Source organism: Barbus barbus, assembly GCF_936440315.1.
Source record: "Barbus barbus genome assembly, chromosome: 6".
Taxonomy (NCBI): Eukaryota; Metazoa; Chordata; class Actinopteri; order Cypriniformes; family Cyprinidae; genus Barbus; species Barbus barbus.
The window spans coordinates 27,110,782-27,123,254 of record NC_136734.1 but is presented as its reverse complement, the minus strand read 5'-3'; the positions used below and the strand labels follow the sequence as shown (position 1 = coordinate 27,123,254).

The 12,473-nt window shown below is 36.9% G+C and overlaps 2 protein-coding genes across 2 annotated transcripts in view; one reads left to right on the top strand and one right to left on the bottom strand.

Annotated features, from left to right (window-relative positions):
• Nucleotides 1-12,473, top strand: part of LOC306871076 (ectodysplasin-A-like) — a 40,743-nt gene that overhangs the window by 17,949 nt on the left and 10,321 nt on the right. The gene's annotated exons all lie outside the window — the stretch shown is intronic.
• Nucleotides 4,765-8,938, bottom strand: LOC306871077 (uncharacterized protein). The gene is made up of 2 exons (XM_079418766.1): nt 8,802-8,938; nt 4,765-7,411 (listed from the first exon to the last, which is right to left on the bottom strand). The coding sequence occupies exons 1-2, from the start codon at nt 8,841-8,843 to the stop codon at nt 7,097-7,099; spliced, it is 357 nt and encodes a 118-aa protein (XP_079274892.1). The 5' UTR covers nt 8,844-8,938; the 3' UTR covers nt 4,765-7,096.

The following is a 12,473-nucleotide window of genomic DNA, read 5'->3' as shown; positions in this document are numbered from 1 at the left end:
AGAAATGTAACGTAATGTCTAAAGAAGTGAATACGACCTGAGTTTGTCATGCTCCAGAAAGAAAAAATAGTACCGTGAATGCAGTCTGTATGATTCATACGCTAAGCCTTCTGAAGCTATGTGATAGTCAAACCTCGAATCTAGCATTTTTATGATTTATGTAAGATTTTCTTCGATTACATATACTAGAAATGTTTCTCACTCCACATCACAGGATAAACAGAAGCTGCATACAAATTTAATTTGTTATTGTGTGTTTTGTCATGTGCAGAATTATTATTTTAATATTACTGTTATTATTACTATTATTCATTTGAAAGCAGTTGTCTTGCTTTAAAGGAGTTTATATATATTACCCTAGTCATATGGACTGCTTTTACAGTATTTTATTTTTTGTTTATGGTTTTAATTTTCTTTGTTTTTGGAGCTTAACAGTGCCACTGTCATATGGAAAGGACATTCAGCATAATAATATGCATGTGTGGGCAAGTAAACAACTGATTTTGTTTTTGTGCAGGGCTGCATGATGTGGTCAAATAATCAAACTGCAAGCAATATGCAATATGATACGATGGAAAGACTGAAGAGTGTGTGTCTGATACACTGGAACCGATAGGTTGACACACATCTGTAGTTTGTTTTGCATTAATATGGAATGCATTGATCACATTTGTTCACTGCTGTCGCCATGCATTTCCTGTATTGATTTGAAACTGTGTTGGTTGATTGGATTGGGACCAAATTTTGTACATTTTGTAATAATCAACTCGTATCTGGAAATTAGGTAACGATTACAATTTAGACTTTGTTGCAGTTTTGCAGTCTGCTTGGTTCACTGCAAAAGCTGTAAATATATTTTTAATATTTCTTTCATCTCTACTTGAAGCTGCCGTATAGGCCTATTTAATTCTGTTAACATACTTTGTGCTATCCCACGATAATATGCAGAGACAGCTCCAAAGATGACTTCCCGAAATGTGTAAACACTGCGGATCTTTGGCACTTTTAAACATTGCTCTGTTTGTTTGAGTGGCCTGATGTGTCAACCTCTGGCTCAACCAATGGAGTGAGTTGTAATGTAAAATGGTGGTGGGGCTTTTTTTCCAATTCGTTTTGGTGACACTAATTGTTCAGAATTTTAAATTCTGGATTTGGTTTGTTAAATGAGGAAAATTAATTTGTTCTCAGTCAGCTTTATTTTACTTTCTAACAGTATTTGCAGAACCACAAATTTCTGCTGAGTGGTAATTTTTTTAGAAGAACAGACTTCTTCAAATTGGATGTTGGTCTGTTTACTGTAATAGTAGGCATAATGGCTGCTCCTCTCATTCCTTTGTTACTGTGTTATGAACTCTGATGTTTGGTTGGCCACAAATATGCAGCCCAGTAATAAATCGTTAGTGTGGTATGTTTCGCTGCTGTACTGTGCAAGAATGTACTGTGAGAGTGTGTAATGTGAGTAAATGTATATTTATATCCAACAATATCAGTGGAACCCAAGGCATTTGTATTCTCGTGTTTGTGTGCGTGCGAATTTGAGTAAGATGAGTGTTTTTCAGAAATGGCAGCTCTGTCAGTTTGTTGACTACATCTTCAAATCAGCTCTTTACATCTTTCATTCTCTTTTTGTCTCTTTATCTCTCCCTTTTCTTGCATCTGTCCCCTTAATCATAACAGTTGAATCATTTGCTGCTGCTGAACAAAGCCCTAATTGGGGTTGTGTGTTTTCAGAGCCTTTGTTTAATTCATTTGGTGTTTTGTCTTGTCAGAAGGGAAACAGACTGATCTTCTGCCCAGATAGTGAGCTTTTAAATCACAGAGAAGCTCTTTTCTTTAATCTTTCCCACTTCGGAAAGATTCACTCTAATGAGCATTCATTTACTTATATGCCAGCATTTCCCTCACTGTTTTTCACCACCATTACCAAATATAGTTCCACGACAAAACAAGTCATATTTTGAGATTTATATTGTATTCCAGAGTGACTGTAATGAGACAAACAGGGCATGTGCCCTGCATCAAAATGCATCTTTCTTGTTTGAGTTGTTTAAGTTGTTAAGTTTCCCTTGCCAGTTGCATACATTAATTAGCAACATAAAAATTGGTGTAATCGATTCACAAACAAATGACTCTTAGGAACTGATTTTTTTTTTTTAGTGAACCAGAAACATACAGCGCAACCAGTGAAGTCTACATCATGACCAAATGACTCTTTTGAGCCGATCTTCTTAATGAATCGTTCAGAATGACTCACTAAATTAGGATTCACTTTTTAAATTAGTCTGACAAATTCTTCTCTGCATTGGAATTGATATCGAGTCCAATCCAATTCAGAGCTTGTGAATCCGAATTGAATTGGAAATTTGTATTGATGCCCAGCCTTCAAATATATATCAAAATAAAAAAAAATTGTGGTCCATTTATTGTACTGTAAATCATTTTTTATAAAAATTAAGCACATTTCCCCTCCACGGAGGACTGCCACTCTCAGTCAGCATTCTGATGTGATCTGATAATATCTCGCCAACTTTTGATTCAAGTCAAGCTATCACCGCCATATCCATGACACGTTTATAGTGATCAGCTTGCATTGGAGATTAATGTTTTTTTTTGTTTATTTTATTATTTGCATGTTGGAATGGTGATATAATGCTTTTTTTCTCCCGTGGGACGTAACATGAAATAAAGCAATAATAGATGAAAAGACAGAGGGAAATGAATCCAACACTAGCAACAGTATCAAAGCAGGAACACATGCTTTGATCAGCTTCAACACTGAAATCTGCAGACCGAAGAGCAAGTAGGTCATCAGAAGGTTGTCTCGTGTTTCCATTTTTGTTCTTTTATCCAGATTTCTCCAAAGGTTTGCTCATAGTTTGGATTTGAAACCTATGAATAAAATCATATTAATAGTCTATCTGGATATTTTATCTTCATAAAAATAAGAGCATTCCTTTTGGAGGAAGACAAGGTGGCGTGAGGATATGTAGATATAACAGGAGAGAAGAAAGGGGTCCATTGATAAAGAGGCCAGTTAGAGTTTATCACAGTTTGCATCTTTTGTGTCTGTGCATGTGTGTGTTTGTGAGTGTGTATGCACATCTCATCCAGTGTTGGTCCCAGATGGGCTGCAGCTGTACAAGTAAAACCACACATCCAGCTGTCCGTGTTGTGTGTGTCACACTGCCCTCTAACTGGAGAAACTCACCACTTATGAGGTGAGAACATGTCGAGACCACGGTCACATAAGGTCTCCCAGCCCTTTTAACTACCATCACATTAGCGTATTGTGATTTACAGAGGATGTGTGTGCTTTACTTCATAAATCGTCCTGTACCAAACTCGAGCCTACATTCCTATCAGGTCAAATACTGCTCTGACCTGCTAGTTAGTATTGTGTGTTCGGAAACATACTTTGTGTGTGTTTGAGAAAATATAACTCTTGCCAGAGAACATTTGATTTCTGATGTGCTCTTTAGCCAAAGCAAGCAGAGCTGTAATCAGATTGCAACGGTAAAAAGATCCCTCCACTGAGGGAGTGACATCATTAACTGTTGTGAAGGTCTCTCACTCTTATTCGCAACTTGACACAAACCGTTCAACAACCTTGACATGCTTTGCTCAAACTCTACCAGAGCCTTTTCTTTTAAACCCTTTTAGAAAGTCGTCTTAGTTGTTTAAGGTCATGGGCTCTGTGTAAATGAAACATCATGTAAATGCTCTGGATATAACATAATCACAAAAAAGTATGTATGTCGATATTGTAGGCCTATTAATGAGATGACAAGGATAAGGGTCTTTTAAAAATCTAGCGTTCTCACTGTATCCGTTTTGATTTTATATGGTTTTGACAACACTTATACTGTGCAATTAATCGAAATTCAGTTTCGATTTCGGCCTCCAACGATTATGAAAATACAGTAATCGAGATAAAACGATTATTGCACCCCATTCCGCCCCTTTCCAGCAGTCCACTTTCACTCCTCCATAAAAGCCCAATTTACTGGCATAAAGTCGGCTTGACGTTGGACGTTCAAGATTCACAAATTAAGGGACCATCTCTAAAGTTCCATACGATATTGATATACACTTTTCTAACCTCAATAGCATTTGAGGAGAATGACTTACAGTCATAAACACAACTGTAAAGTGTTCATCTAGGTGTCAACTATAATGCACACCTTTCACATTTTTTATATTTATTAAAATAAACTCTAAATCATTTGTAAAAATGCAATTTTTTCACTACCAAATAGTCTCAAAAGGAAAATATGCCATAATTGAAACCTCAATAGCATTTGAGGAGAATGACTTAGTCACAAAACAAACTGTAAACTGTTCATCTAGATGTGAACTACACTCAAAAAAATTACTCTTTGAATGAACATAAAAAAATCATGGAAAGGATTTCCACATGATTAACTTGCTTTATTTCAGCATTATGCAATTCTGTTATTCCAATTGAATGTACTTACGTTGGGTCAACTTAATTTATTAAGTTTGATTCAACTTATTTACTATGGTTGGGCACAGCTTAATTTAATAGTGTCAGCCCAACTAATTAGCAATGTTTTGGACCAACTAATTTATTTAAGTTAGCCTAACAAAAGTGCTTAATGCTGAAAGAAAGCCATTTAATCACATGGAAATCCTTTCCATGATTTAATTACATTACTTCAAAGAATAGCTTTTGAGTTGAATAAATTAAAACCTTTTTAACAAACTCTAATGGTGGAAACAACACACAACAAATGAGAAAAGGTGCAATCAAATTGTATTTCCAAAATTATAATGCACATTGTTTTACACAGTTGAGTTGCTTGTTGATAACACAAGGAAATATATCTCAAGTTTGTTATGAGAATACAGGGAAATGGGCCCTCTCACTCGCATCCCACTTAATCTACTCTTAACATTTGCACTTTGTACATCTTGCACCTGTGGTTTTATGTGATGGTGAACTCACACAGAAGTTAATAAAAAATATTTACCAAAGTTAGAACATGTTTTGTATAAATATATATTTAAATTTTTTACATTGAAACGTAGGGACATTTTTTAAACAAGTTTCAACAATGTCTACAGCATGGTTGGCATCAAGGGTAAAAACAAGACAAATGGAGATCTTACAATAAAGTTTAACTCCCGAAATTTGTAAATGTTTAAACTTAAAAAAAATTAAACATAGCTTAGTCTTAAAGGGATAGGCCGAACTATCCCTTTAATTTTTTATGAGAAACTGAAAAAATAATTCAGCATACAGCTTTCCTTAAGTGCCAATAGACTGGACCTTGCATCAGAGAGAACATTTTTTAATAAAAACAGAGCACAAAAAACCTCCAGATGAACTGAACACTGATATACAGGTCCTTTTCAAAAAATTAGCATATTGTGATAAAGTTCATTATTTTCTGTAATGTACTGATAAACATTAGACTTTCATATATTTTAGATTCATTACAACACAACTGAAGTAGTTCAAGCCTTTTGTTGTTTTAATATTGATGATTTTGGCATACAGCTCATGAAAACCCAAAATTCCTATCTCAAAAAATTAGCATATTTCATCCAACCAATAAAAGAAAAGTGTTTTTAATACAAAAAAAGTCAACCTTCAAATAATTATGTTCATTTATGCACTCAATACTTGGTCGGGAATCCTTTTGCAGAAATGACTGCTTCAATGCGGCGTGGCATGGAGGCAATCAGCCTGTGGCACTGCTGAGGTGTTATGGAGGCCCAGGATGCTTCGATAGCGGCCTTAAGCTCATCCAGAGTGTTGGGTCTTGCGTCTCTCAACTTTCTCTTCACAATATCCCACAGATTCTCTATGGGGTTCAGGTCAGGAGAGTTGGCAGGCCAATTGAGCACAGTAATACCATGGTCAGTAAACCATTTACCAGTGGTTTTGGCACTGTGAGCAGGTGCCAGGTCGTGCTGAAAAATGAAATCTTCATCTCCATAAAGCTTTTCAGCAGATGGAAGCATGAAGTGCTCCAAAATCTCCTGATAGCTAGCTGCATTGACCCTGCCCTTGATAAAACACAGTGGACCAACACCAGCATCACTGACTGTGGGTACTTGACACTGGACTTCAGGCATTTTGGCATTTCCCTCTCCCCAGTCTTCCTCCAGACTCTGGCACCTTGATTTCCGAATGACATGCAAAATTTGCTTTCATCCGAAAAAAGTACTTTGGACCACTGAGCAACAGTCCAGTGCTGCTTCTCTGTAGCCCAGGTCAGGCGCTTCTGCCGCTGTTTCTGGTTCAAAAGTGGCTTGACCTGGGGAATGCGGCACCTGTAGCCCATTTCCTGCACACGCCTGTACACGGTGGCTCTGGATGTTTCTACTCCAGACTCAGTCCACTGCTTCCGCAGGTCCCCCAAGGTCTGGAATCGGTCCTTCTCCACAATCTTCCTCAGGGTCCGGTCACCTCTTCTCGTTGTGCTGCGTTTTCTGCCACACTTTTTCCTTCCCACAGACTTCCCACTGAGGTGCCTTGATACAGCACTCTGGGAACAGCCTATTCGTTCAGAAATGTCTTTCTGTGTCTTACCCTCTTGCTTGAGGGTGTCAATGATGGCCTTCTGGACAGCAGTCAGGTCGGCAGTCTTACCCATGATTGCGGTTTTGAGTAATGAACCAGGCTGGGAGTTTTTAAAAGCCTCAGGAATCTTTTGCAGGTGTTTAGAGTTAATTAGTTGATTCAGATGATTAGGTTAATAGCTCGTTTAGAGAACCTTTTCATGATATGCTAATTTTTTGAGATAGGAATTTTAGGTTTTCATGAGCTGTATGCCAAAATCATCAATATTAAAACAATAAAAGGCTTGAACTACTTCAGTTGTGTTGTAATGAATCTAAAATATATGAAAGTCTAATGTTTATCAGTACATTACAGAAAATAATGAACTTTATCACAATATGCTAATTTTTTTAAAAGGACCTGTACTGGGAAATGGGGCCCTGCCTTTATACTCACATTCCCCTTCAAGATTTGCACTTACACCTGTAGTTTAATGTGCTGGAGTACCTAAACAACAAAACAGAAGGTACAACTTTTCTGGTGTAGCTTTTGCTATGGCGATGTTTCTTAACGGGAAAGCAGTGTTTTGAGAACTTGTCCTTTGTTGGATAGTTTGTTTCCATCCAATTCCATAATGATCTTCTGCAGAACCTCAAAAGTGTACTTGAGCTCCTGGGGGTAGCTCAGGTTTAGCGCGTAGACAAGCCCCAGCAACATCACCACAGCAAAAGCTACATTGCCCAACTCACTCATCACTTCCACCCCCTCCAGGACAATACCAACATCCGCGGGGTCATCGCCAGGCTCTGCGCCTTCTTGTCGAATGACAAAGATTCCAAATACTGTCTCCGCTATGGCCATTTGAGTGCTTTCATCGACATCCTGTGACAAAAAATAAAATGAACAAGGACAAAGATTTTTTTACTGATGTGCATTACATGCATATTTATAGCACACAATCTTTACAGTATTACTGTAAAACAGCTATCACTAACTTGATCCATATTCATAATAATGCAAATGTAATCAAATAACCAATTGACATTAAAATTGTTTAGCTGAGTCGGTGAAATACTTCAACTAAGCCATACCAAGGGCCTGTCTGTTGTAATCATGAGTTCAGTGTTAGTTATTCCATTCGAATAAAGGTATATTGTCTTATTAAAGGAAAAAAAAAGTATGGGGTGTGTGTGTGTTATTGTCTGAGAGAAAGACAAGGAGAGAGGCTCCCAAACCGGCCCGGTTATTTCCAAAAAGATCAGTAATAAGTTACTTTACCGCAAACAGACATTTGATACACTGTTTTTGTTCATGTATAGAAGAATTAACTTACATGATGAAAAAAACAGGCCAAATAATTTGTATGTGGTAGTGAGTTTTTATTTAAAGGATAATTCGGGTATTTAGCACTTTGAGTCTCTTTTCTGGTTTATGGATGAACTAGAGTAGTGGACACAGAAATGTTGACGATGGGTCCTGTCTCGACTATTTGACTCGTTTAGATTCGCCTTTGACCGCTTCAGTGGCTGGCTACGAGCATTCACAAACATGTCCTTAAAACAACCCTTAACGTTCGTGTTCAAAACTGTGCAACTCACCGAGTGGCTAGTGGTGTTCGTTGATGATTAAAAACAAATAGCGTAGCGAAATGCAGTTTCTGTCGTGTTTTATTTGGCATTTTGTAAAATCCCATTGATTTCTGTTGGAGGACTCAGTGCTCGTTGATATTACTGCGCTTCAGACTCAAATATCGAGCGGAAGTTTATACGCAGTTGTGAGGTATCTGAAAAAATAGTTCCACTATAGCAAATAACACGGATTGAAATCATACATTGCGCCGATATATTTGTTTTTAATCATCAACGAACACCACTAGCCACTCGGTGAGTTGCACAGTTTTGAACACGAACGTTAAGGGTTGTTTTAAGGACATGTTTGTGAATGCTCGTAGCCAGCCACTGAAGCGGTCAAAGGCGAATCTAAACGAGTCAAATAGTCGAGACAGGACCCATCGTCAACATTTCTGTGTCCACTACTCTAGTTCATCCATAAACCAGAAAAGAGACTCAAAGTGCTAAATACCGGAATTATCCTTTAACTGCGAGCCAACTATCGTCACGTATGTAAGCAAGAATGTGCCAGCATGACATTAACGGCCTGAGTACAAAAATAACAAACAAGCATAAACAAATATTGCTGAAAATGATGGACAGTCTGCTGATGATTTTATACACATCGTTTTGTAGATGGATGAAAACAGATTTTATCTTACCTTTTCCAAATGAACTCCAGGCACGCCAGGCAAGTTCTTCATGTGATAATCTCGTTATTTTCCGAAGCACGCGGTTTGTCATCTCGCGTGATCTCGCTAATCCATTTTCGGTGCAAGATCAGTCTGACTATATTGAATCACGTTATCTCAACATGACTGAATTTAACAAATGTTAATTTGTTGAATTTCATGCTTATCCTACATTATTTTATCACGTTCACCTTTGAAACATGAAATAATTTTGTTAAAATTACACGTTACGCTTGTTTTAATGTAATAACCAGCTAATTTCCTTTTTTTGAGTGTATAATGCTTTTTTATTTTTGACATTTATTACAATAAACTGTAAATCATATTTCCACCTAGATGAACACTTTACAGTTATTTTTATGACTAATTAATTCTCATCCAATGCTATTAAGCTTTAAATTTGTTTTTGAGCCCATTCGGTTGTGGAAATTTTTTTTTTTAGCAAATTATTTAGTTTATTTTGATAAATATTAAACATGTATGAGGTGTGCATTGTAGTTGGCACTTTAATTGAACATTTTACAGTTGTTTTTATGACTGTAAGTCATTCTTCTCAAATGCTTTTGATGTTAGAAAAGTGTATACCAATGTCGCATGTAACCCTAAATTTGTGAATATCGAACGTCCAACATCAAGCCGACTTTATGCCAGTGCCCAACTTCACGTGCAAATCAGTAAAATCATATAACGAGACTTTTGCAAAATGGGACGTGCTTGATTTATTTTAGTTGATTATATTTATTCATGTTTTTAAAAGCGTGAAAGAGAACTTGCGCTTCCTCGGGAGGATTATTGTTTATGCGCTCCGAGACAGAACACAACACGGACATTTAAAGACATCTTTTAGCGCCTAAATGGTCAAATACACATAAAGATGTGTCCAAATGTGGCGCTGAGTGACTAATCACATAAACCCTCGTCGGTTATGTAATAAATTTACCCCTTTCTTACATGCTCTCTGATGGTTTCGGTGCTTGCTCTGATATAGGGCCTATAGCAAAACTGGCTTGTCCTCAGTTCTTTGTACATTTAAATGTCATTGAAGTGCTGGAAGATTTTGTGCTCATCTGCGTTTGAAAAGGACAGAAAACAACTTAATTATCGATATTTCTTGAGGTTCTAGCAATGTCACTTTTATTATTATACTCTTGGCTTAAATAACTGCAAATGATTGTCTAATGATGGTGATGACGTGAGATTTATGATTGACCGGTCATAGAGATGGTCCCCCTGGAGCAGCGTAGGATTAACTACCTCTCACAACATTGTAATGGTGATAGAGCTGGCTGTGATCTCAGAAACTCTCCATTTCCTGGAATACATCTTCCAGTCTTTCAGCTAGAGGCCCAGATCCTTAAACACTAACCTATCGCTGCAGTCTGTCAGATTCTTCACTTATTGGCACTTGTCACTTCTGCCCATGTCAGTGAAACGTCAGCATCACACTTTCATACACATTTCTTACACACGCTTGTGTGTGTCTTTAGAGGAATGTATCTCTCAGTAGGAGTTTAATTGTATGATGTCAAGTGAGCTTCATTGGTCCTGGAGGACTGCGGTCATTCTCAACAATGAGAACATCTGCTCAAAGCGAGTGTTGTCTTGCTCTGTGATTGGGTCATAATGTCAAACTATCTAACATTTTAATCCATCCTGACATTATTTCCTTTCTTCTTCTTCTAGAACGTTCAAGATTTATCACGCTATTCTGTCAGATCTTTACCCATCAGTGTTTAATTTATGTTATAGGACAATCAACAATATGTGGATGGTTAATTAAAATATTTTAAAGTCGTTTATTGTACATCTGGTATCTTGTGGCGGTTGACCATTTGATCTTTGAGGGTTTCATCCCTGAAGTGATAATTGACATGATTTGCAAAAAACAAACGTACTGCTATAAACACAATAATTGAGTGCTTTCATGATAGATCTAGTGTGCGAGAGTCGATTTGACATCAGAGTTCAGTTTGTTTGGTTGCAGTGAAAGTAATTTTCTAAACTTAAATGCACATTAGTGAACCACACATCGTTTTTATGTAGTAACGTGTAGTAGCCAGATATATTTTGCTATTATGTGAAAGTTTTCTTTCACAAAATTTGTTCACACACAGTACAAGCCAAAATTCTTGCAAACCATCCTGAAATGAAGCCCAAAGCCTGACAGAAACTATGTGATTCAGACTTGACTGGTGTTTTTTACTCTGTTTATGGCAATGCATGAATCTGGCAACAGAGAACGTAAAAGCTGTCCAACTAGTAGACTTTTAAGTAAAAAGTTAGTTTTTAGTGAATCAAATACACATATCATATATAACATATTGTGCTGATTTAATATATGTTAAATAAATGATAATACAAACATTTTTACCAAATTAGAAGGGTCCCTGTATAACTTACAGCATTAGATGAGAGAGGATTTCTTTCATATGTAAGCAAAATGGACACTATAACCAAAATATACCTAAATGAATTGGAATCAAATTGAGAGTTTGTGAATCAGAATCGAATTAATCGTTTGAGTGCTAGTGGTGGTAGTAAATGTAATGCATTTCAGACCTAGTTAATAGACCACAATAAAAACCACCAGCAGGGGCAAAGAAGAAGGGTGGAACACAAAATACACAATAAAGTTTTTTTTAAAGAGAGATGTTTTTTTTCTTGTGTCAGAACAGGTCAACAACAGGTTAAAACTGTTTGTGAGAGGGAGAGATTCGAAGAAAAAAATTGCCCCTAATGTTTCAGGAAAACTGGAATAATGTAAATGAAGTGTAGTGTATTAATGTGAAACACACACGCTTTCTTGTGTTGTGTTGTGCTGTGTTTGTGTTGCGATTATGTGTGTGTGGTCAGTCTGATTAAAAAGGTCGTTTTTCTCTGGCTGTCAGCGGAAAGAATGGAGAATGTCAAAATAAGTATGAGTGGAATAGATGCTACCGTTAGCTCAGACCACACACATACACAACTTCTTCAACACGCAATGTCATACAATTCAAACAGAAATAAATTAGGCCTCTTACAGCACATACCCTTACTATAAATATTGTTTCAGAGCAACACATGTGTATGTGTGAGTCTACACACATGTATGTATGAGGGTGTGAGTATATCTGTCCTCGGTGACAACTGACAACTGACATTCATCATGCAGCAGCGTTTATCTGTTCACAATCTCTTGTTTTACAAGCATGAAAAAATGTACACACATGCGGACACATGTTTGAGGGAAGCAATTTTAGCTTGATGGAGCGTTTGACCAATCAGATTGTGGGTGGTCTAGAGAAAGACCATTCTCTCTCCCTCTCTCACTTTAACGTGTGTCCTCTAGTGTGTTTTGGTAACACTTTTACAGTAAGATTCAGTTTGATCGTATACATGCATTTGTTACATTATCGATCTAAAGTTTAAGGGGTTTTTTTATGTTTTTGACAGGCGTACAATATAAATGGTGCTGTAAAAAGTAACAGTAATATTGTGAGAGATTATTACAATTTAAAATAACTATGTTCGATTTTAATATGATGACAGCTGAATTTTCATCAGCCATTTCTCCAGCCATTTTCTCCAGAGTGTAACATGATCCTGATACTGATTTGGTGTTCAAGAAACATTTCTTATTATCAATGATGAAAATGCTTAATA

Coding starts and splice junctions, on each gene's coding strand:
- LOC306871077 (XM_079418766.1), bottom strand. CDS start 8,843: ATGAAGAACTTGCCTGGCGTGCCTGGAGTTCATTTGGAAAAG. Junction 7,412..8,801: donor CTGGAGTTCATTTGGAAAAG/GTAAGATAAAAT, acceptor TTTTTGTCACAG/GATGTCGATGAAAGCACTCA.